This window comes from Tamandua tetradactyla, chromosome 3 (genome assembly GCF_023851605.1).
Source record: "Tamandua tetradactyla isolate mTamTet1 chromosome 3, mTamTet1.pri, whole genome shotgun sequence".
Taxonomy (NCBI): domain Eukaryota; kingdom Metazoa; phylum Chordata; class Mammalia; order Pilosa; family Myrmecophagidae; genus Tamandua; species Tamandua tetradactyla.
This window is the reverse complement of record NC_135329.1, coordinates 141,143,816-141,165,384: the sequence shown is the minus strand read 5'-3', so window position 1 is coordinate 141,165,384 and position 21,569 is coordinate 141,143,816. Positions and strand designations below refer to the sequence as shown.

General features: G+C 35.8%; 1 protein-coding gene across 2 annotated transcripts in view; it reads left to right on the top strand.

Annotated features, from left to right (window-relative positions):
* Positions 1-15,223, top strand: part of CFAP210 (cilia and flagella associated protein 210) — a 63,998-nt gene extending 48,775 nt beyond the window's left edge. Inside the window, exons 5-8 of one of the 2 annotated variants that reach the window (XM_077154087.1) lie at positions 496-635; positions 3,883-4,075; positions 4,798-4,962; positions 14,735-15,223. In XM_077154087.1, the coding sequence (XP_077010202.1) occupies positions 496-635; positions 3,883-4,075; positions 4,798-4,962; positions 14,735-15,079 (843 nt within the window). In that variant the 3' untranslated portion in view covers positions 15,080-15,223. The remainder of the gene's footprint in view (positions 1-495; positions 636-3,882; positions 4,076-4,797; positions 4,963-14,734) is intronic. The other variant, XM_077154086.1, reaches the window with a different exon arrangement.
* The last annotated feature ends 6,346 nt before the right edge of the window (positions 15,224-21,569 follow it).

Here is a 21,569-nt window from a genome sequence, read left to right as displayed (position 1 = left end):
CCCTACAATTATTTTTTTTCCATATTTTTAAAGAAATGAGATATTTGAAAAGAAATACAGAAAGGCATTAAAAGGGTGTGAAATTCATCCATAATCTCATAATTGAAAAATAGCTACAGTTAGCATTTTGATACATTTATTCCAGATATATGTGTGTTATAAATTTGTACTGATAAATATTTATAAAAACATTGTATAATGTTTTATATCTCTTTCCTCCCACTTACTGACTGTATTATTTATATTTTCCCACATCATGAGAGTATTATATTTAACCATTTTTCTATTGAATATTTAGCAGATATTTCCAATTTTTGCTATTACTAATTGTGAGATAAATTTTATGGTATATAAATATTTATGCACCTCTCTGATCATCTCTTTGGGACACATTTATAGGAAAGAAATAACTGGGTCAGAAGTTGTGATCATTTGACAGGTTCTTGTTAAGAGTATTTTCTCTGTGATAAGATAATACAGATTTTTTCCCCTAAGGAACACATGAAGGATAAAAATATCATCAAAGCTGTAGAACAACAGCAGGAAGAGGAAGACAATGAAAAGATGAGAAATTTTATTAAAGCAAAAAAGCGTCTTACACAAATGGGAAGAGAAAAAGAAGCTGAAACACACAAGTAGGTTATATTTTATATGATTAATAAAGCACTTTCTGAAATTGTTAAAATTTAGAAGTTGTGATATTAGAGTGGTCTTTAGGAATAGAGAGCTCATTATTTTTTATATACCTAGGATGCTTCGTGACATGAAGATTTCAGTTTGGGGCATATGGGTTACCCATGTAATATCCAAGACATCTGTTTAATAGCTGGTTGGAAATACCAGTCTGCTCTAGGACAAAAGTGTGAGCTAGAGATGGATTTGAGAGCCATTGGTATGCAAATGTTATTTGGAGGTGTGGATACTGATGAGGTACTGATGAAGTCACATAGAGAGAGTAGGTAAGAGGAAAGGCGATATAATCTCTAGGGACTACAGTGGATCACATAGAGAAAGAATATAATGTGAAGACCAAAGAAGTTTCCAGAGATTGGAGGAAAACCAGAGAAACTTTAAGGGAGAATAGTTTTAGTAAGAAGCAGGTAGATATCAGTGGTAGATCTATACAGGGATTAAATGAGATTTTAAGAATGGGGCATTCATCAATTTTAGAAATCATTGCTGACCTCAGTAAGCAGTTTGAGATGGGGGATGGCGGTGGGGTGGAGAAAGAGTAGGTGTCAAACTGTAGTACACAGTGTTCCTATCCAGATTATGCTGTTCTCTTGTGTTAAATCTTCTGTATGCCTCACCTCTTAGAGTCTTTACAGTGGCCCATAAGGTTCTACCTCAGCTCACTCCAGTTCCATCTCTTAGACTCTTGTCTCTTACAATTCTCTCCTTCCTTTCCTTTGTTCCACTCACATTGGCTTTCTCCTGTACCTTCTCTGGCAAATGCCTACTGCCAGAGAACCATATAGCTTGCCCCTTTAACTCTTTTCTGGTCTTTACTCAAATACTACCTTCTCACTGAGGCCTTCCCTCACTGTCCTATATAAAATCACACCACTCCCACTCCAATTGTTTCTCCCTTTAATTGCTTTTTTCTTTATTGCGTGATATAACACTATGTATTTTAATTATTTTGCTTTTTTTGTCCCTCTCCCACAACTATAATGAAAGTTCCACGAGGGCAGAGATTTATTCTATTTTTTTATTATACTTTCCAAGTATATTACATAGACATATGTATATAATCTAAGGTCATATATTCTAAAGATATGTAGAGCTTCAGAGAACTCTAAAATTTCATTCAGCACATGCACTGCTAGTTGTCATATTGGTAGAATTATTTTTAAATAATCAAACATTCATTGTGGGATAAAGCATAAAGTATTTATACTAATATTGCTAAGAATCAAAGGGGCAGAGATTTTTGTTCACTGTTATTTGCAGCACTGGAATAGTATCTGCAAATAGTCAATAGTCAATAAAAATGCTTAAAATATGATTTTAGAAAGCCTAAGAGAAATGTCATCTTTTCCATGCAACCTTCCTTTTTTCTCCTTTGTCATATCACCTTATATAGCTTTCTCATGTCATTTATCATCCTTTCCCTTGTTGGGTATTTGCAGAAATATCTTTTTTCCTCTTTAGATTCTAATTTCCTTGGGGGCATGAACTAGATCCTTTCTTATAATTTCTCCCACCTTGCTTTGCATTTATTCGTAAATTAGCATTGAATAAAGCATTCGTTCAATAAATTAGTGAAAATTCACATATAAATTTTTTTTTTTGCCCAGTTTCCCAAATGAAAATGCTCCATTCTTTCAACAAACATGTATTAGCTGTTTTTTGTATGCCAAGCACCATGCTTGGCCCTGGTCTAAATAGGAGACCTAACCAGTCCCTGACCTCAGGATTCTCATAGTGTGTAAAGGGAGACAGACATATAAACTGATTAATTCAATAAAGGGCTATGAACAAATTGCATACAGGGTATAGTAAGAGGATGGATATTTATCAGGATTTTGATAACTTTTATGTAGATATTTTCACAGTTTTATTTAAAGAAAGGCCTTTGGTTTGTTTGGTTTTTTTTGGTATTTAAAAAAAAATTTTTTAATTAATAAAAAAAAAAGAAAGGCCTTTGATTTACTTTATAGCCTAAGTCTTTAATGCTAGAGTAAGCAGGATAGTCTAATAAAGTATTTCAAAATATTTTTCATTGTGGAGAATTTTAACACACACATATATAGGTAAGATCACACTATATGTATGATTCGTCTGGGAGTTTCTAATAATTCTAATTGAGATATAAGTTACAATTCACCCATTTAATTGTAACTTATATCTCAATTAGAATGAATTTTAGTATATTCACAAATGTGCGCAACCATCACCACATTTTTATCACCTCAAAAAGAAACCTATACTCTTTAATTGCTAACTTCAAAGCCCAACCCCTCCCATGCCTTCCCAATCCTGTGCAACCACTCATCTCTTTTGTCTCTATAGGATACCTCATTCTGAACTTTCATATGAAGGCTTATCCACATTATAGAATATATCAGTACTTCATTCCTTTGTATGACCGAATAATATTCCATTATATGGATGTACTATGTTTTGTTTACCCATTTGTCCTTTGATAGACATTTGGGTTGTTTCTACCTTTTGGCTATTATCAACAATGGTGCTATAAACTTCCATATGTAAGTATTTGTGTGGACGTATGTTTTCCTTTCCTAGGAGTGGAATGTCTGGATCATACAGTAACTCTGTGTTTAATCATTTGAAGAACTGCAAGACTATTTTCCAAAGTAGCTATACCTTTTTACATTCCCATCAAGTGTATGAGGGTTCCAGTTTTTCCACATCCTCATCAACACTTTTCTGACTTTTTGATTCTAGCCATCCTTATAGTATGAAAGGTTTTCTCATTGTGGTTTTGATTTGCATTTCCCTAATGACTAATGATATTGAGCATTTTTTCATGTTTTTATTAGCTGTTTATATATCTTCTTTGGAGAAATGCCTATTTATATCCTTTGCCCATTTTGCAATTGGGTTATTTTTCTTTTTATTATTGAGTTGAGAGAGTTTTTTTTAATATATTCTAGATTAAAATCCCTTATCAGATTTATGATTTGAATTATTTTCTCCAATTTTGTGGGTTGCCTTTTCACTTTCTTGATGCTATTTTATAATTATGAAAAATAAAGTAATTTCCACTTAAAACAACTTATGTGTAAAAGAACAATGGGCTCCTTTCAGGTTTGTAAAAGTTTATAAAATATATCAGATTTTGTAATTAAATGATACTGCCTTTGTAACATGTCTATTCATGAAGATTTGACAAGATAACGGTTGTTTTTGTTGTAGGCTAATGGAGGAACGGAGAGAAAGAATTAATAACTTTTTGAGTAAACTAATGAAAGAGAAACTTGACAATGAAGATTTGATTATTGCCAGAGATAGTGCAGAAGCTGAAGCTGAATGGGAAAAAAGAGAAAGAGAAAAATACGAGAAAAACAAAGCAGAATTAAAAGCAATTGCAGAATATAGAGCCATTGTGGTAAACAATTCAATTATGATATATAAAAATGAAAAGACAATTCAAGTCTTTTCCACTGTGACCATCTCTCTGACCAAAAACTGGAAGATATTTGAAAAACAATGCATAATATATTGTATTATATAATATTCTTGTCAGGCCATGTTTATTCTCTAACAGATGATGGCATGATAATTATAAATAAGATATTTAAAGATATAAAGTAGTATTTTTTTCTGTTTCAGGGCCATCTGAAATAGCAAAGATTATTATTCATGTGATGAATATTTTCATCTGAATGCTTTTAAGAAAAACCAAGTCAATATGACCCTATTGCATTTCTGTATTTCTTAATCCTTTAAAAATATCTCCGTATGATTAACTTTATAACATTTAAATTGAGTCTTTTACAAACATCATACCAATTAATCTATCATATACAAATATTTCCCTGCCTTGAGAAGATCTTGCTTTTGTGTTGCTGTATTTTCTTTTTTTAAACCAATAGAGATTGGTCTGTGTCACTCTACTAGTGCTTTCACTGGGTGTTTCCTGCTATTCAGGAAATAGAATAAAACCAAAGTAAACTGGCCACATGGGAACAAAACAGGTGCATACAATATTCTACTCCTCTATCACTTCTGGCTGACCCTCTGCTTGGAGCGTTCTAACTCCACGCCTTATTAGAGAATATTGTATGTTAAAATTGGTTTTAATTTTTTCCTTTGCCTTTTAACATCTAGATGAAAAATAAAGAGGAAGAAGAAAGAAAAAGTAAACTAGAGGGTAAAGAACAATTGCTAGCTATCGTGAAAGCAAATCAGATTTTCATGGAGTATGAAAAGGAGAAAAAACGCAAAGCTGACAAAGAACACCAAGAAGTTCAAGATGCCCATATCCAGCAGATGGTAATTATTCCTAAATGTTTATACTTATTTAGCAATAAATATGGAATATATTCTAGTTTTCTACCTTCTAACAGTTTCTTTTATTAACAACAAATAGTTGTTATGGTTATGATACAGTAAATATATTAAAAGTATGGCAAATTAATTTCTGTTGTTACCTTTTTGAACTTCCCATATTAAGGGTTTGCACACCTATTTATTCTTTTGTTTCTACTGTACTTTTGTAAATGTTAAAGAAAAACAAATGCGTATGACAAGCCATGAAGCTGGTCTTTGTTTCACTTTTTTAGTGCTTATATGTATCCCAGACGCTATGTCGATTGAGATCTCATAGGTTTCAGATTTGAGATGAGTGGGAATAATAGATTTTAAATGCATGGAGGAGCTGGCATCCATTCATTTGAACTAAAACCTGTTTTCCAAAATGGCTCTGCCATTTTCCATTCCTGCCAGCAGTGCATGCAAGTACAAATTGTTTTACACCATACCAGCCCTTGGTATTGTATCCTTTAATTTTTTTGCAGTTTTTAAAATATATATTCACTCACCATTCAGTCCATTAAACATGTACAATCAGTGGCTCACAGTATCATCACATAGTTTTATATTCATTACCAAAATCAATTTTAGACAATTTTCATTACTCAAAAGCAAAGATTTTATACCCCTTATCTCTACCCACCCTACCCCCATTACGGACCCCTAGCTTTGGTGTGGTATGTTTGTTATTATTGATGAAACAATGTTAAAATGTTATTGTTAACTGTAGTCCATAGTTTGCAATGGGTACATTTTTTCCACTCTTTTATTAATTCCTTGTAATAATGATATACATTTGCTCTAGTTCATGAAAGAGTATTTTTATATTTTTACTATCAATCACAGTAATTGTCCACCACAGTGTTCACTGTGTTTATACATTCCCATGTATTATCCTCTAGCTTTCCTTCTTATGACACACATGACTCTAAGCTTCCCTTTTCAGCCATAGTTATGGACATAATTCAGTGCTGTTAATTATACTTACCAACCACAGATGTGATTCAGTGCTGGTAATTATACTACCATCATTTCTATCCATTCCCAGACATTTAAATTCAATCTGATTAAAAATTCTGCACATATTAAGAATCTGCTCCCCATTCTCTACCCAGATTCTGTCTCCTCGTAACCTATATTCTAGATCTCATCCCTGTGAGTTTATTTATTATAGTTAGTTCATATTAGTGAGAACATACACTTTGTACTTTTGTATCTGACTTATTTCACTCAACATAATGCCCTCAGGGTTCAACCATGTTGTTACATGCTGCAGGATTTCATTCCCTCTTACTGTTAAATAATATTCCATCATATGTATATACCACATTTTGTTTATGTATTCATCTGTTGATGGACATTTGCATTGTTTCCATCTTTTGGCAATTGTGAATAATGCTGCTATGAACACCAGTGGGCCAATGTCTGTTCACATCTTTGCTTTCAGTTCTTTTGGATATATACCTAGTAGTGGGATTGCTGGATCCTATGGCAATTCTATACTTACCTTCCTTCGGAACCTTCAAACCATCTTCCACAGTGGTTTTCATTCCCACCAAGAGTGAATGAATGTTCCTATTTCTCCACATCCTTTCTAATACTTGTAGTTTCCTGTTAGTTTAATAGTATCTGTGACCTGATGTCACATTGTGGTTTTGATTTGCATTTCCCTATTAGCTGGGGATATTGAGTATCTTTTTGTGCGCTTTTTAGCCATTTGTATTACCTCTTTGGAAAAATATCTATTCATGATTTTGCCTATTTTTTAATTGGGTTGTTTGTGTTTTTATTGTTGAGTTGTAGGATTTCTTTATCTATTCTAGATATCAAACCCTTGTCAGGAATGTGTTTCCAATTATTTCTCCCATTGAGTAGGTTACCTTTTTACCCTTTTGACAACGTCCATTGAAACAGAGAAGTATTCAGTTTTGCAGAGGTCCCATTTATCTAATTTTCTTTCATTGCTTGTGCTTTGGATATAAGGTCTAAGAAACCACCTTCTATCACAGAATCTTGAAAACGCTTCCCTACATTTTCTTCTAGGAGTTTTATGGTTCTGTCTCTTCTAATTATGTCTTTGAACCATTTTGAGTTAATTTTTGTGTTTGGTGTGAGATAGGGTCCTTTTTCATTATTTTGCATATGGATATCCAGTTATTTCAGTACCATATATTGACGAGACTGTTCTGTCCCAGTTGAATGGACTTGGAAGCCTTGACTAAGAGCAACCGACCATAGATCTGAAGGTCTATTTTTGAACTCTCATATTGATTCCATTGATCATTATTTCTGTTTTTATACCAGTACAATGCTGTTTTGATCATGTAGCTTTGTAATACGCTTTAAAGTCAGGAAGTGTGAGTCCTCCCATTTCATTCTTCCTTTTAAGATGCTTTTGGCTATTTATCCTTTCAATAAACTTGATAACTAGCTTTTCCATATCTGTAAAGTAGGCTGTTGGAATTTGATTGGGATTGCACTGGTTCTGTAAATCAATTTGGGTAGAATTGACATCTTAGTGACATTTAGCCTTCCAATCCATGAACACAGAACGTCTTTCTATTTGTTTGTCTTCTTTGATTTCTTTTAGCAGTGTTTTGAGTTTTCTGTGTACAAGTTCTTTACATTCTTGGTTAGGTTAAGATTTTTTATTCTTTTAGGCGCTATTGTAAGTGGAATTTTTTTCTTGAATTCCTCTTCATATTGCTTGTTACTTGTATATAGTAACACTACTACTTTTTGTGTGTTGATCTTTTATTCCACACTTTGTTGAACTTGTTTATTAGCTCTAGTAGGTTTGTCATAGATTTTTTGGGACTTTCTAAATACAGGATCATGTCTGCCAATAAAGTTTTACTTCCTCTTTTCTGATTTGGATGCCTCTTATTTCTTTTTCTTGCCTAATTGCTCTCTAGCACAATATATGTTCCAAGTAACAGGAGGCGATATGTAATAACAAAGCCTTCTACTGGACTGTGAGAGTTATGACAGACGCGAGAAAATTAGCACATTTATTAGAGGGCTTAAATGGGGTCCTCATCCTCAGGGGTGGGAGGAGTGACAGTACTTTCTGAGACCAGTTGTCTCCACTGACAAGAGGACAGGGTAATGTTTTATAATATTTGAACAAAGGGAGGTGGAGTTGAGGCATTGGTGCAATGTCATTGGCTGTGAATGCATTCAATATTAAGGTTACAAATTGGCATATCAAGCTTCTACGATACTTTGTTTTCTTCCTGGACATAACTTCCGATGAAGTGCTATTTATTCTACTGGGCATAGTTTCTGACAACACTGCTGTTTTCCTCAAGTTAAGAGTTACTGTTTTACTTATAGGTTACATCCATTCTCTAGATCCCATGGGAAGAGGAAGAGTTGGGGGAATAATGCAAAAGTTCATTTATGTTACAGTGTTGACTAACAGTGGTGGCGGTGGGCATCCTTGTGTTGTTCTCCATCTTAAAGGGAAAGCATTTAGTTCTCACTTGAGTTCTGTGATAACCATAGGTTTTTCTTATATGCCCTTTATCATGTTGAGGAAGTTTCCTTCAATTCCTACCTTTCAAAGTATTTTTATTAAGAAAGGATGCTAGATTTTGTCACATACCTTTTTTGGAGTCAATCTAGATCATGTGGTTTTTCCCTTTCAATTTATTAATGTGGTGTATTACATTAATTGATTTTCTCATGTTGAACCATCCTTATTTACCTGAAATAAAACCACTTGGTCATGGTGTATAACTTTTTAATGTGTTGTTGAATTTGATTTGCAAGCATTTTGTTGAGGATTTTGCATCTATATTTGTTAGAAAGATTGGTCTTTACTTTCTTTTCTTGTAGTATTTTTTATCAGGCTTTGTGGTGTTAAGGTGGTCATTGGCTTCATAGAATGTGTTCCTCTTCAGTTTTTTGGAAGAGTTTGAGCAGGGTTGGTATTAATTATCCTTGGAATGATTAATAGATGGATATCACATTTGGAGGGCTCTTTATTCTAAATTTTGTTACTGATTTTGAATATACTCATAAGTTGACAAAAATCACTCTAAGATCCTTATTTTTTTTGCAAACTCAGCATTCTCTTCAGATGCTGCTATGAAGAAAATTACAGACCAATTATAGACGCAAAAATCCTCAAATGAATGCCAGCAAATTGAATCCAATAGCGCATAAAAAGAATAATACATGATCAAGTGGGATTTATTCCAGATATGCAAGGGTGGCCCAACACAAGAAAATCAATTAAGTTATATACACAGTTTCAGTACAAAGGGAAAAAAAACACATGATATACTCTAATGATGCAGAAAATGCATTTGGTAAGATCCAGCATCCTTGAGCTTATTTGATAAGATCCAGCATCCTTTCTCAATAAAAACTCATAGAAAAACAAGACTAGAGGGAAACTTCCTCAATATGATAAAGGGTAAATATGAAAAACCCATGGATAACATTTTAAATAGTAAAAGACTGAAAGCTTTCCATCTAAGATCTGGGACAAGACAATAATGCCCACTGTCACAACTGTTATCCAATATTGTACTGGAAATAATGGCTAGAGTAATTAGGTAAGAAAAAGAAATAGAAAGCAACCAAATTGGAAAGGAAGAAGTAAAACTTTCACAATTTTCAGGTGAAGTGATCTTATTATAGAAAATCCTGAAAAGCCCATGACAAAGCTACTAAAACTATTAAATAAATACAGCAAAGTGGTAGGGTACAAGATCAATACAGGGTACAATAGCAATACAAAATCAGTAGGTACCCTATACACTAGTAATGAACAATCTGAAGAGAAAATCTAAGAAACTTTTGTGCATCAAAGGACTTTATCATGAAAATAAAAAGACAGCCTACTCAATGGAAGAAAATATTTGGAGACCACCTGTCTGATGAGGGTTTAATACCCAAATTATATAAAAGAATCTTGCAACTCAACAATAAAAGACAAGTCAATTAAAAAATGGGCAAGAGGGCAGTGCAACAGTGGCTTAGTGGCAGAATTCTTGTCTGCCATGCCTAAGACCCAAGTTCGATTCCCAGTTCCTGCCCATGCAAAAGAAAAATGAGCAAGAGACTTGAATAGAAATTGCAAATGGCCAAAAAGCACATGAAAGGATGCTCAACATCATTAGCTTTTAAGGGAATGCAAATCAAAACCACAGTAAGATACCATTTCACACCCACCAGAAATGACTACTATTAAGAAAACAAATGTTGGAGAGGATGTGGAAAAATAAGAACACTCATTCTTTGTTGGTGGGAATGTAAACTGGCACAGCCACTGTGGAAGGCAGTTTGTCAGTTCTTTGGAGAGTTAAGTATAGAATTACCACATGACCCAGCAATCCCACTTCTGGGTATATACCCAAAAGATTTGAAAGCAGGAACATAAACAGATATTTGCATACCAATGTTCAAGGAGTTATTATTCGTCAATAAATGGAAGCAACCCAAGTGTCCATCAACTGATAAATGGAAAAATAAAATGTGGTATATACATACATACAATGGAAAATTATCCAACTATAAAAAGGAATGAAGTTCAAATACATGGAACAACACGGATAAAACTTGAAGACATCACATTGAGTGAAATAAACCAGACACAAAAGGACAAATATTGTATATCTCACTGATATGAAATAATTAGAATAAGCAGACTCACAGAGTTTAGAATATATGGTACCAGGGGCAAGGGTGGGGTTGGGAAGTTAATGCCTAAATTGTATAGAGTTTCTGCTTGAGTTGTGAGTATGGTTGAGGGAAAAGAGCTGGGGGCATGTATGACACCAAAAGGAAAGAGGATAAAGACTGAGATGGTATAACTTAGGAACACCTAGAGTAGACAATGATGGTGACTAAATATGCAAACATAAAAACATTTTTGCATGAGAGAGAACAAATGTAAGTCAACGTTGCAGGGTGTTGAAAAATGGGATGGTATACAGGAAAAGTACAATCAATGCAAGCTAGGTTATACAGTCAACAGTAACATTGTAATATCCTTCCACTGAATGTAACAAAGGCATTGTGCCAAAACTAAATGTCAACAAGTGGGGGGTATGGGGGAGGAGTATTCTTTGCACAAGAAAAGGAACTGTCTTCATATAGATTATGATGGCAAAGGCATGACTATTTACTTAGGGTGGATTGTATGATGCGTGACTAAAACTGTTTAAAAATGAACAGAGAGAAACAAGTGCTAGAGATAATGTGAAGAAAGAGAGGTACATATTCACTGTTCGTAGGAAAGCTGAGAGGTGCAGCCCTTGAAGAAGGCAGTGTGGTGGTTCCACAGGAGGCTAGGGGTGGGGTTGCCATATGATCCAGCAACCCCATGCTAGAATATACCTGGAGGAACTCAGAGTGGGGATGTGAATGGACATTTGCACACTGGTGTCTATGGTGGCAATATTCACTATTCACAGTGGATGGAGGTGGCCTAAAGGTACAACTGAGAAATGGAAAGGGAATTGGTGCATACATAGTGTACTAATGAGTGGCCACAAGAAGGAATGAAGTTAGGAGGCATGCAGCTTGCTGAATGAACCTTAATATTGAATGTGAGGCATGCAGCTAGCTGAATGAACCTTAATATTGAATGAAATGTCAAAAACAAAAAGACATGTTATCATGCCTCACTCATGAACTAAATATAATACACAGACTTGGTGAACTGAAGTTGAGAACATGGGTTATCAGTTTGAGACCTATTGTAATGGGCCCTAGATTGTAAGCTCTTACAGCAGTTACATATATTCAGGAGTTGTAGCTGTTATTCCTAAATACTGAGATACTGAGCTATTTGTGTATAACCTGGTCATTCCCTGAAACTTTTGGTATGTATGTGACACCCGAGACTCTGAGTTAGAGCACTGAAGCTATGAAAGTCAGTATAACCCTATACAGAAATGTTTTAAAAAGTTGAAAAACTGATCAGACTTCAACTAAATATGTGAATGAAGCTGATCTGGATAGGACTAAGGTAAATCAGAATATAGCATAAAAGTGATATGGTTTATGTTTTAAAACTTCAACTTGTGTGTGACCAAAAGAAGGCATTTTATTTGGTGCAAAATTTATACTTTGGGTAGTGGATTATCTAATTTAACTTGTATTGTCAGTTTATTTGAACACCATAATTACATGAAATCTTGAGTAGGGTGTGAGATCTTACTGGTTTATACAGTTTCATGTGACCCCCAATATATCCCAGAGTAATTTGAGCAGAGAATTAAAAAGTTGCAAAGTGCCCTTGGGAGACTGGGGGAAAGGAAGAAATATTCAACTTCCCCATCTGGGGAATTCCTGATATACTCTCAAGCAATGGGGACAACCAGTTCAAAAGGCTGAGCCCTCTATCTTGGGTTTTACCCCTATGGAACATTCCTGGAAAGGAGAAGCTAAGTCTGCTTATAATTAAACCTAAGAGTCATCCCAGCAAACCTCTTTTGTTGCTCAGATGTGGCCTCTCTCTCTAAGCCACTTCAGGAGGTGAACTCACTGCTTTTCCCCCACTCTGTGTGGGACATGACTCCCAGGGGTGTAGCTCTCCCTGGCAATGTGGGACAGGACTTCCAGGATGAGCCAGGACTTGACATCATGGGAATGAGATATGTTGGTTCCTATTGAAATGGACCTCAAAGGATATTAAGGAATGATGAGAAAGAAAGAAAGGAAGGAAGGGAGGGAGGGAGGGAGGGAGGGAGGGAGGAAGGAAGGAAGGAAGGAAGGAAGGAAGGAAGGAAAGAAGGAAAGAAAGGAAGGAAAGAAGGAAGGAAAGAAGGAAAGAAGGAAAAAAGAAAGAAAGGAAGGAAGGGAGGGAGGGAGGGAGGGAGAAAGAAAGACACAGACGGGTTCAGGGGGTCTGAAGCTTAACTTAAACAAACGACAGACTTCAGACAATTTTATTCTTAACCAGATCCTGGTTATATACTGTAGGATGACAATAGGCATGCATGCATTTCCTGAGGGAACAAAGTTCTTATCTTTCAGTGTTCTTCCTTCATACTTAAAATAACCATTTGGGGTAAATAAACATTCTCTTCCTCCTAGACTGTCTTACATAACTCAGATAACATAAAGCAGCTTACTGCCACCACCACCCTAATGCCATCTACTCCCAAGTAGTTCCACAGGTCTTATGTTAATCCTATCTCCTACAGAGATAGCCTTCTTGATGAAAGGGGGAAGAGAGAAATGAGACAAAGTTTCAGTGGCTGAGAGATTTCAAACAGGGTTGACAGGTTTAACCTTGAGGTCATTCTTATGCTTTAAATAAATATCCCTTTTTAGTTTATGGTGTATTGGAGTGGCTGGAGGGAAGTACCTGAAACTGTTGAGCTGTGTTCCAGTAACCTTGATTCTTGAAGACGACTGTTTAACCATATAGCTTTTAAGATGTGACCGTGTGATTGTGAAAGCCTTGTGTATGGTGCTCCTTTTAGCCAAGGTATGGACAAATTAGTTTTAAAAATAAGGAAAATAAATAAATAAATAATGGGGGGGCATAAAAGGTGAAAAAAATGTGTAGATTGAAATACTAGTGGTCAATGAGAGGGCAGGGTAAGGGGTATGGGATGTATGAGTTCTTTCCTTTTTTCTTTTTATGTAATGTATCTGGAGTGATGCAAATGCTCTAAAAATGATCATGGTGATGAATACAAAACTATGTGATGATACTGTGAGCCATTGATTATATATTGTGTATGGACTGTATGTGTATGAAGATTTCTTCAGAAAAACATTTTTAAAAAATGTTCTTTCATGAATTGTAACAAATGTACCACATTAATGCAAGGTGTTAATAATAGGATGGTATATGGGAACTCTCTATTTTATGCATGATTTTTCTGTAAAGCCACTTCTCTAATGAAAAAAGAAAAAAAGATTAAGGGAAGTTTCTGTAAACCTATAACTGCTCAAAAACTAAAGTTTATTTTTAAAAAATACTACAATGAACATAAAATGAAAAGTTATCAGCCAAATTCACAGAGATCTTAAAAATCTATTAAAATTACCTCATCAAAGGTAAATTAGTATGAACATCTAAAAGAAATAGTTTAAAAATAAATATCCTCAGTTAATAGAAATATGTTTTTGTAAAATTTTGTAGATTGACTTTTGGTAGATTGCCTAAGTTCTTCTTCCATCCAACTACATGTTAACTTACATTGGTAAATGTTACTCATTTTTCGAACTTCAAATTCTTGGGAGACAAAGTATGCAATGGATTTAATTCAGTTCAGATATTCACTACTGATTTAATCTTATGTGGCTTGGTTATTTGATATATTGGACTGACCCAGGAACAGCGGGGGTTGAGTAAGTGTCTTAAGAATGGTGGATGTATGGGGAGCAAGGATTGGTATATCTTCTATACCAATCAAAGTTTACATCTTATAAATGGTATAAATAAGATTCTAACTTGAGTTATTTAATTTTATCTAAATTTCCAATTTCTAACTATTTTCCTGTATTGTTTAAAGATGTATCACTGAAGAGCTATTAAGATAAGTTTCATTGAGCCACTACTTGTAACACAGTACTATTCTGAGAAGTATGGGAGAGTTTCTGAAATAAATTATAATACATAATTGTCAAATAGATTTGTTAAAATATCAGTGAATTTAGAAAATTATACGTACAACTTCAAATGCCATCCATATATACTTTAAAAGTTGATCTTGTTAACCACTATTAAAAATTTGTATTTCCCTTCTTTCCTAAATAGGCCAAAAATAAATTTAATGCAAAAGAAGCAAAACAAGCAGAAATAGATTATTGCAGACTTACTGAAGCTTTTGCAGCTGAAAAGGAAAAAGAATTTCAGGCTTATGCAAGAGAAGTGATTGAAGCTGAGTCCCAATCAACAAATAAACATATTTATCCTCTTGCAAAAGCTTTACAGGAAGGACCTGGAGGTGGCCATGGACCAGTTTTTGTGGACAGAGGTAGAATAAGACCCAGCTATCAGACAAATGATATCACTGGAGTCCAGCTCCCTTTTTATAACTCTCATGGATCACAATGTAATAATTTTCAAAAGTCTAAGAGAAGGCTAGGTTTTACATGGTAGAAAATTTTTATTTTAAGATTTTGTTAAAAATTTTAAGACTGAGAAAGCAAAATTGTAGCAAATATTATGACCTACAAATGTAAATGAATGATGTGCCTATAATTCCTATTAATAAAGATGCTCTTCATCGAAATATATTTAAGTCTGATTTATTTTATTCTTCACAATATTTCCATTGTATATTTAAAACACCAGGTTAATTCATTCAGTTCTTATTTTTATTGTAGCAATTACACATAAAAGTTACCATTTTCACCATTTCAAAGTGTACAATTCAGTGGCATTAAGTACATTTACAATGTTTTGCAGCCATCATCAATATTTAGTTTCAGAATTTTTTTATTGCCTGCAAACAGTCACTACCCTTTTTCCATCTCCCAAACGTGGCAACAACTAATCTGCTTGTTGTCTCTCTGGATTGATTTGCCTATTCTATATATTTTGTATAAATAGAATCATACAACATGCAATTGTGTGTGGTTTCCCTCACTTATCACAACGTTTTTCAGTGTTCATGTTGTAGCATGTATCAGTACTTCATTCCTTTATATGGCTGAGTAATATTCCATTGTATGAATAGACCACATTTTATTTATCTATTCATCAGTTGTGGACATTTTGGTTGTTTCCACCTTTTGACTATCGGAAATCGGGCTTCCATGAACATTTATGTACAAATTTTTGTATGAACACCTGTTTTTAACTATGTAGTGTATATTCCTAGGAGTGGGATTTGCTGGGTCATAGGGTAATTCTATGTTTAAGTTATTAATAAACTGCCAAACTGTTTCACAGTGGTCGAGTCATTTTACATCCCACCACCAATGTCTAATAGTTCCATTTCTCCACATTGTTGTCGAACTTATTTTCTGTTCTTTTTAAAATTGTGGCCACCCTAGTGGGTGTGAAATGGTAACTCATGGTTTTATGTGCATTTCCCTAATGACTAATGATGTTGAGCTTTTCATTTTGTTGGCTATTTAGATATCTTTGGAGAAATGTCTACTCAAGTCCTTCACCAATATTTCAATTGGGTTATTTTCTTTTTTTGTTAGTGAGTTGCAGTAGTTCTTTATGTATTCTTGATATTAAACTCTTATCAAATATATGATTTCCAAGTATTTTCTCCCTTTTGTGCATTGTCTTTCATTCTCTTAATAATGTCCTTAAGAGTGGCAACATAAGACATGACCTGGAAAAGTCTTCTTTCAGAATCAACTAATAAAAGGGCAAGTCAAACCCACTTGCTTAGAACTCTGAAGAACAATAGAAACCTAGGAAGGACTCCATACATGCTGAATCAGAGAGAAAATATAATCTCCAGGATCAGGAGGAAGGAAATTTACATCCCAGACCCTCCAATTGGTCCCTTCCCCCTCAGTCCTATGCAGCTTGGTAGTCTCATGGGGGTGGCACAACCCAGGCCCCTCCTGCTATGGGTGCAGACTACAGATTACTCATAGCAGCAAATTAGAATCGCATGCATATCCTTGCACAGGAATCTTAAGTATGCAGAGACCCAGGGCAGAACACAAGCCACTAAGTCCTGCTGCATAAAAAAGGTCCCCGGGATGGGGGGTGAGGGGCGGGGGAGAGACTGCGGTAGAACTGTTGGCAAAAGATGCATGCACTAAATCCAGTTTCTGTTGACTGGTGCACCTAAACACAAAACAGACTTTTCTGAGTGGCTCACATTTCTGGATTGACCCTGTCTTACTCCTTGGGGCAGGATATCATAACAGAAAAGAAAAAAAGCAGAAAAGCCTCACAGTTAAAAAAAAGGGGGGGGGGGGATTTTAATTGAACTCCTGTAAGGCAGAATGAGTCCAGAACTGAAAAGTGTGAGGAAAGAGGGGATTGAATGTGGGGAAGAATGAGGGAGAAAATTCTGCACAAAAACAAAGAGAGCAGGTCAAGACTCCAGGAAAAAGGAACAAAAGAAAGGAAGCTTTCTCCTGGTGGTGAAATAATTGCACAAAAATTGCAGTCCCCAAAATTGTACCTCATCTCCAGGGCAAGAATAAGATGAAGAGCTGAGAAAATCTGAACAAACAAGGGCTACTCTAAACATCTAGAATAAGTTGGACCAAGCATCAAAGAAAAGCCTTAATACAAAGGCAACCAACAATAAAACCCTAGGCAAGAGGGAGAAACTGACCTTCAGAGTTACTCATCAAGATGTCAGCAGAAAGTTACAATCCATACTAAGAAACAGGAACAGTGGCTTAGTCAAGGAAACAAATTAATTCTCAGAGAAGACACAGAATTTTGGAGCAACTGTTCAAAGAAGTTCCAACAAGTCTAAAATAATTGAAGGAGATGAATTATTTGAACCCTAGTTTGGTTCAACTAGGCCAAGTGACTATGCCCAGTTATCTGGTTAGGCAAACACTGGCCTGACCATTGTTGCAAGGATATTTTGTGGCTGACTGATAAACTGGAAAGTTAGTGTATTAAATCATCAGTCAGTTGATTTCATCTGTGATCAACTAAAATGTGCCTCTCATAATGGAATAATCCAATCAGTTAAAGGCTTTTAAGGGAGAAGAGAGACTCTTTTGCTGCTGCTTCATATAGCAAGCCTCTCCTGTGACATTCATTCAGAACCTTCATCAGAGTCACCAGCATCACAGCCTGCCCTACAAATTTTGAACTATTCCATTCCCACAGTTGGGTAAGACACTTTATAAATGTCATATTTACCGATCTCTCTTATTGGTTCTGTTTCTTTAGAGAACCCTGACTAATACAAAGGAAAATATGGATTTAAAGCTAAAGCATATTTAAAAAAAAAAAAAAAGCTAAAGCATATTAGGAAGGCAATGTATGACAATAATGAAGATTTTGAAAGTATAAAAAAAAATAGAAATTCTGGGGATAAAATCCCAGAATAGGCAGAAAGCACAGTAATGGAGATTTAAAGTACACTACAGGCATACTGCAGCATATCTGAATAGGCAGAAGAAAGAATCAGTGAACTAGAAAACAGGATATTCAAAATCATACAGTCTGAAGGACAGATTGTGAAAAGAATAGAAAAAAATGAAGAGTGGCTATATTAGTTTGTTAAATGCTTCCAGAATGCAATATACCAGAAACAGTGGGTTTTAAAAAGGGAATTTATTAAGTTGCAAGTTTACAGTTCTAAGGATGAGAAGATGTCCAATTTAAGATACCAAGTGATTCCCTTCACTTACATTAATAATGGATTGGTTAAATTGTGATCATTCAATGAAATACAATAGAGCCATAAAATATTAAGAAAATATTTACTGTTATGGAATGAATTCTAAGATCCATTGTTAAAAAACAGGGATGTATAGGATTCAAATGTTTGTTCAGAGTTCCAGGAAGATGGCAGAATAGGGTAGTTAAAGTTCAACCCTGCTCCATGGAAAAATTAGAGAAGGGACCGGAGGGCGACTGAGACAGCAATTCAAGAGTGCAGCTGACCTGGGACAGCCTTCTGTACCACATAGGGTGGCCCTGGTTGCAGAGGCTGAGGAACTGAGAGGCAGAAAGCAGGAGCCTGGCACGGAGGCACGGAATGGAAGTGCAAGGACGGGGAGATGGGGACTAGGAAATAAGCCAAGCTGCGTTCCTTGAACACGCTGCCCTCACCAGTGCAGCCCCATGATTCACGACTCACCCCACACCCCACACACCCAAACCCCATCACCCACCCCCACTTTCCGTGCTCCAAGGACCCGCACCCCACCAACCACCAGTGCACATATCTGCCCCACACTCTCACCCCAAGTGTAGCCCAACCCCCCTTCTCCTGCACCACTCTCAAGCACTATCTCCCCCTCCCTGTTCCCTGAAGGCTGTCGTCAGTGCATAAAGGTTGCAAGTGAATTCCTCCATACCCAGGCTTCTCCCACCCCTGCCTATAGTGTCACATAGCCTCACCTGGCCCCCCTGAGCTCCACACATCAGTTTACGGCACTCCTAGACCCCACGCATGGCCCTCAGTCACACATCCCAGTTCTGAGAAAGCGCTGACCTGTGCAGCTGGTTCACATCTGCCCCCAGCCCATGAATGCTGCCATATCTCTACACATGTGCACAAAAGGTCCCATGGCCTAGACCAGCACACACCAGGATTATGCCCCCCAGACCTGTGCACACGCACAGCTACACCCTCCCTGGCCACTGAGTGCCATGTTCACAAGCACCAGCATAATATCCCCAACCTGCCCCTATACCTGTGCGGCAATGCGCCACCACACTGTTGTGCCCCATCCTGTATCCTGCACCCTGCTGCACATCCATCCTGCAAACACAGGCCTTCGACTACTGAAATAAAATCCAAAGTAAATCAATCAATCAAGATATTTACATGTGATGAAAACAGCAGAAGATCATTAAGCATATCACAATGCAGACTGATATAGCTCAGCCTAATGACCAAATTAAAACACCAGAGGAGACAAAGGCATTGGAACAACTAATCAAAGATGTTCATATAACTCTACTTAATAAGCGATATGGCAAATGACATAAAGGAGATCAAGAAGACAATAGAAGAGCATAAAGAGGAATTTGAAAGAATAAATAGGAAAATAGCAGATATCACAGAGATTAAAGAATCTGTTGACCAAATTAAAAACATGCTAGAGGCACACAACACCAGATTTGAAGAGACAGAAGAAAGAATAAGCAATATAGAGGACAGGCTAACTGATTTCGAACACTCAACACAACAAATGGCAAAAATGATGGAAAATTTTGAATTGGATCTCAGGGAAATGATAGACAAAACAAAGCACACAAATATAAGAATCATTGGTGTTTCAGAAGAAGAGAAGAATAAGGGGCTAGGAAGAGTAGTTGAGGATATAATGGGGGAAAACGTCCCAATCCTTATAAAGGACATAAATATACAAGTCAAAGAATCTAAATGAACTCCAAATAGAATAAATCCAAATAGGCCTTTCCCCAGACACATACTAGTCAGTCTGTCAAATGTTGAAGAGAAGCAGAAAATCCTGAAAGCGGCAAGAGAAAAACAATCTACTACATACAAGGGAAACCACATAAGACTGAGTTCAGACTACTCAATTAGCACCATGAAGGCAATAAGGCAGTGGTATGATATATTTAAAATCCTGAAAGAGAAAGTCTTCCAGCCAAGAATTCTGAGCCCAGTCAAATTGTCCTTCAAAACAGAGGGAGAGATTACTTTCACAAACAAACAAGGCCTGAAAGAATTTGTCAACAAGAGACTGGCCCTTCAAGAAATACTTAAGAAAGTTCTGCCAGTTGAAAAAAAAAAAAAAAGACAGGAAAGGGAGGTCTGGAGGAGGGCACAAAATTGAAGAATATTAGTAAGGGTAACTTAAAGGATAAAAAGAGAAAGAAAGAAAGGCATATACAGATCTGAGGAATAAAATCAAAATAAGATGGTGGATTCAAGAAATGCCTTTCAGTAAGTAATTTTGAATGTTAATGGACCAAACGTACCAATTAAAAGATACAGTTTGGCAGAGTGGATTAAGAAATATAATCCAGCTATATGCTGCTTATAAGAGACTCATCTAAGACACAAGGATACAAATAGATTGAAAGTGAAAGGATGGAATACGATTTTCCACGCAAGTTGTAACCAAAAGAAAGCAGGAGTAGCTATACTAATATCAGACAAAACAGATTTTAAATGTAAAGACATCATAAGAAACAAAGAAGGACACTATATACTAATTAAAGGGTCAATTCACCAAGAAGATATAACACTCATAAATGTTTATGCTCCCAATCAAGGAGCTCCAAAGTACATGAGACAGACATTGGCAAAACTGAAGAAAGATAGATGTTTCAACGCTAATAGTAGGAGTCTTCAATACACCACTCTCCTCTACAGATACAACAACCAAACAGAAGATCAACAAGGAAATAGAAAAGTTAAATTTGATAAATGAATTAGACCTAACAGACATATATAGGTCCTTGCACCCCAAAGCACAAGAATATATATTCTCTAGTGCTCATGGAACATTCTCCAGGATTGATCATATGCTGGGACACAAAACAGGTCTTTATACACTTAAAAACATTGAAATTATTCAAGCATTTTCTCCGAACAATGGATGAAGTGGGAAATCAATAACTACCAAAGGATAAACATTTATGTACTGGAGAAATACTCATAAAATATTTCTGAAAGGATACATAAGAAATTAACAATATTTCTTGTTGCCAGAGAGGGAAACTGAGTAACTAGAGGATAGACATGACAGAGAGCCTTTTATTCTATATCTTTTTGTACTTTTTGAACTTTTAACCATGAAAATATATCAACTATCAAATATAAATAAATAGAATGTTTTTTTAAATCTGAAGAAAAAAGACTGATGCTGTCTAGAACATCTCTGTCAGCTGGGAAGGCATGTGACTGACATATGCTAGCCCCTTGCTTCTGGACTCCATTGCTTTCAGCCTCTCTTTATGTTGGCTTCTCCAGGGCTGGGTTTCATCTCTTGGCTTCCTT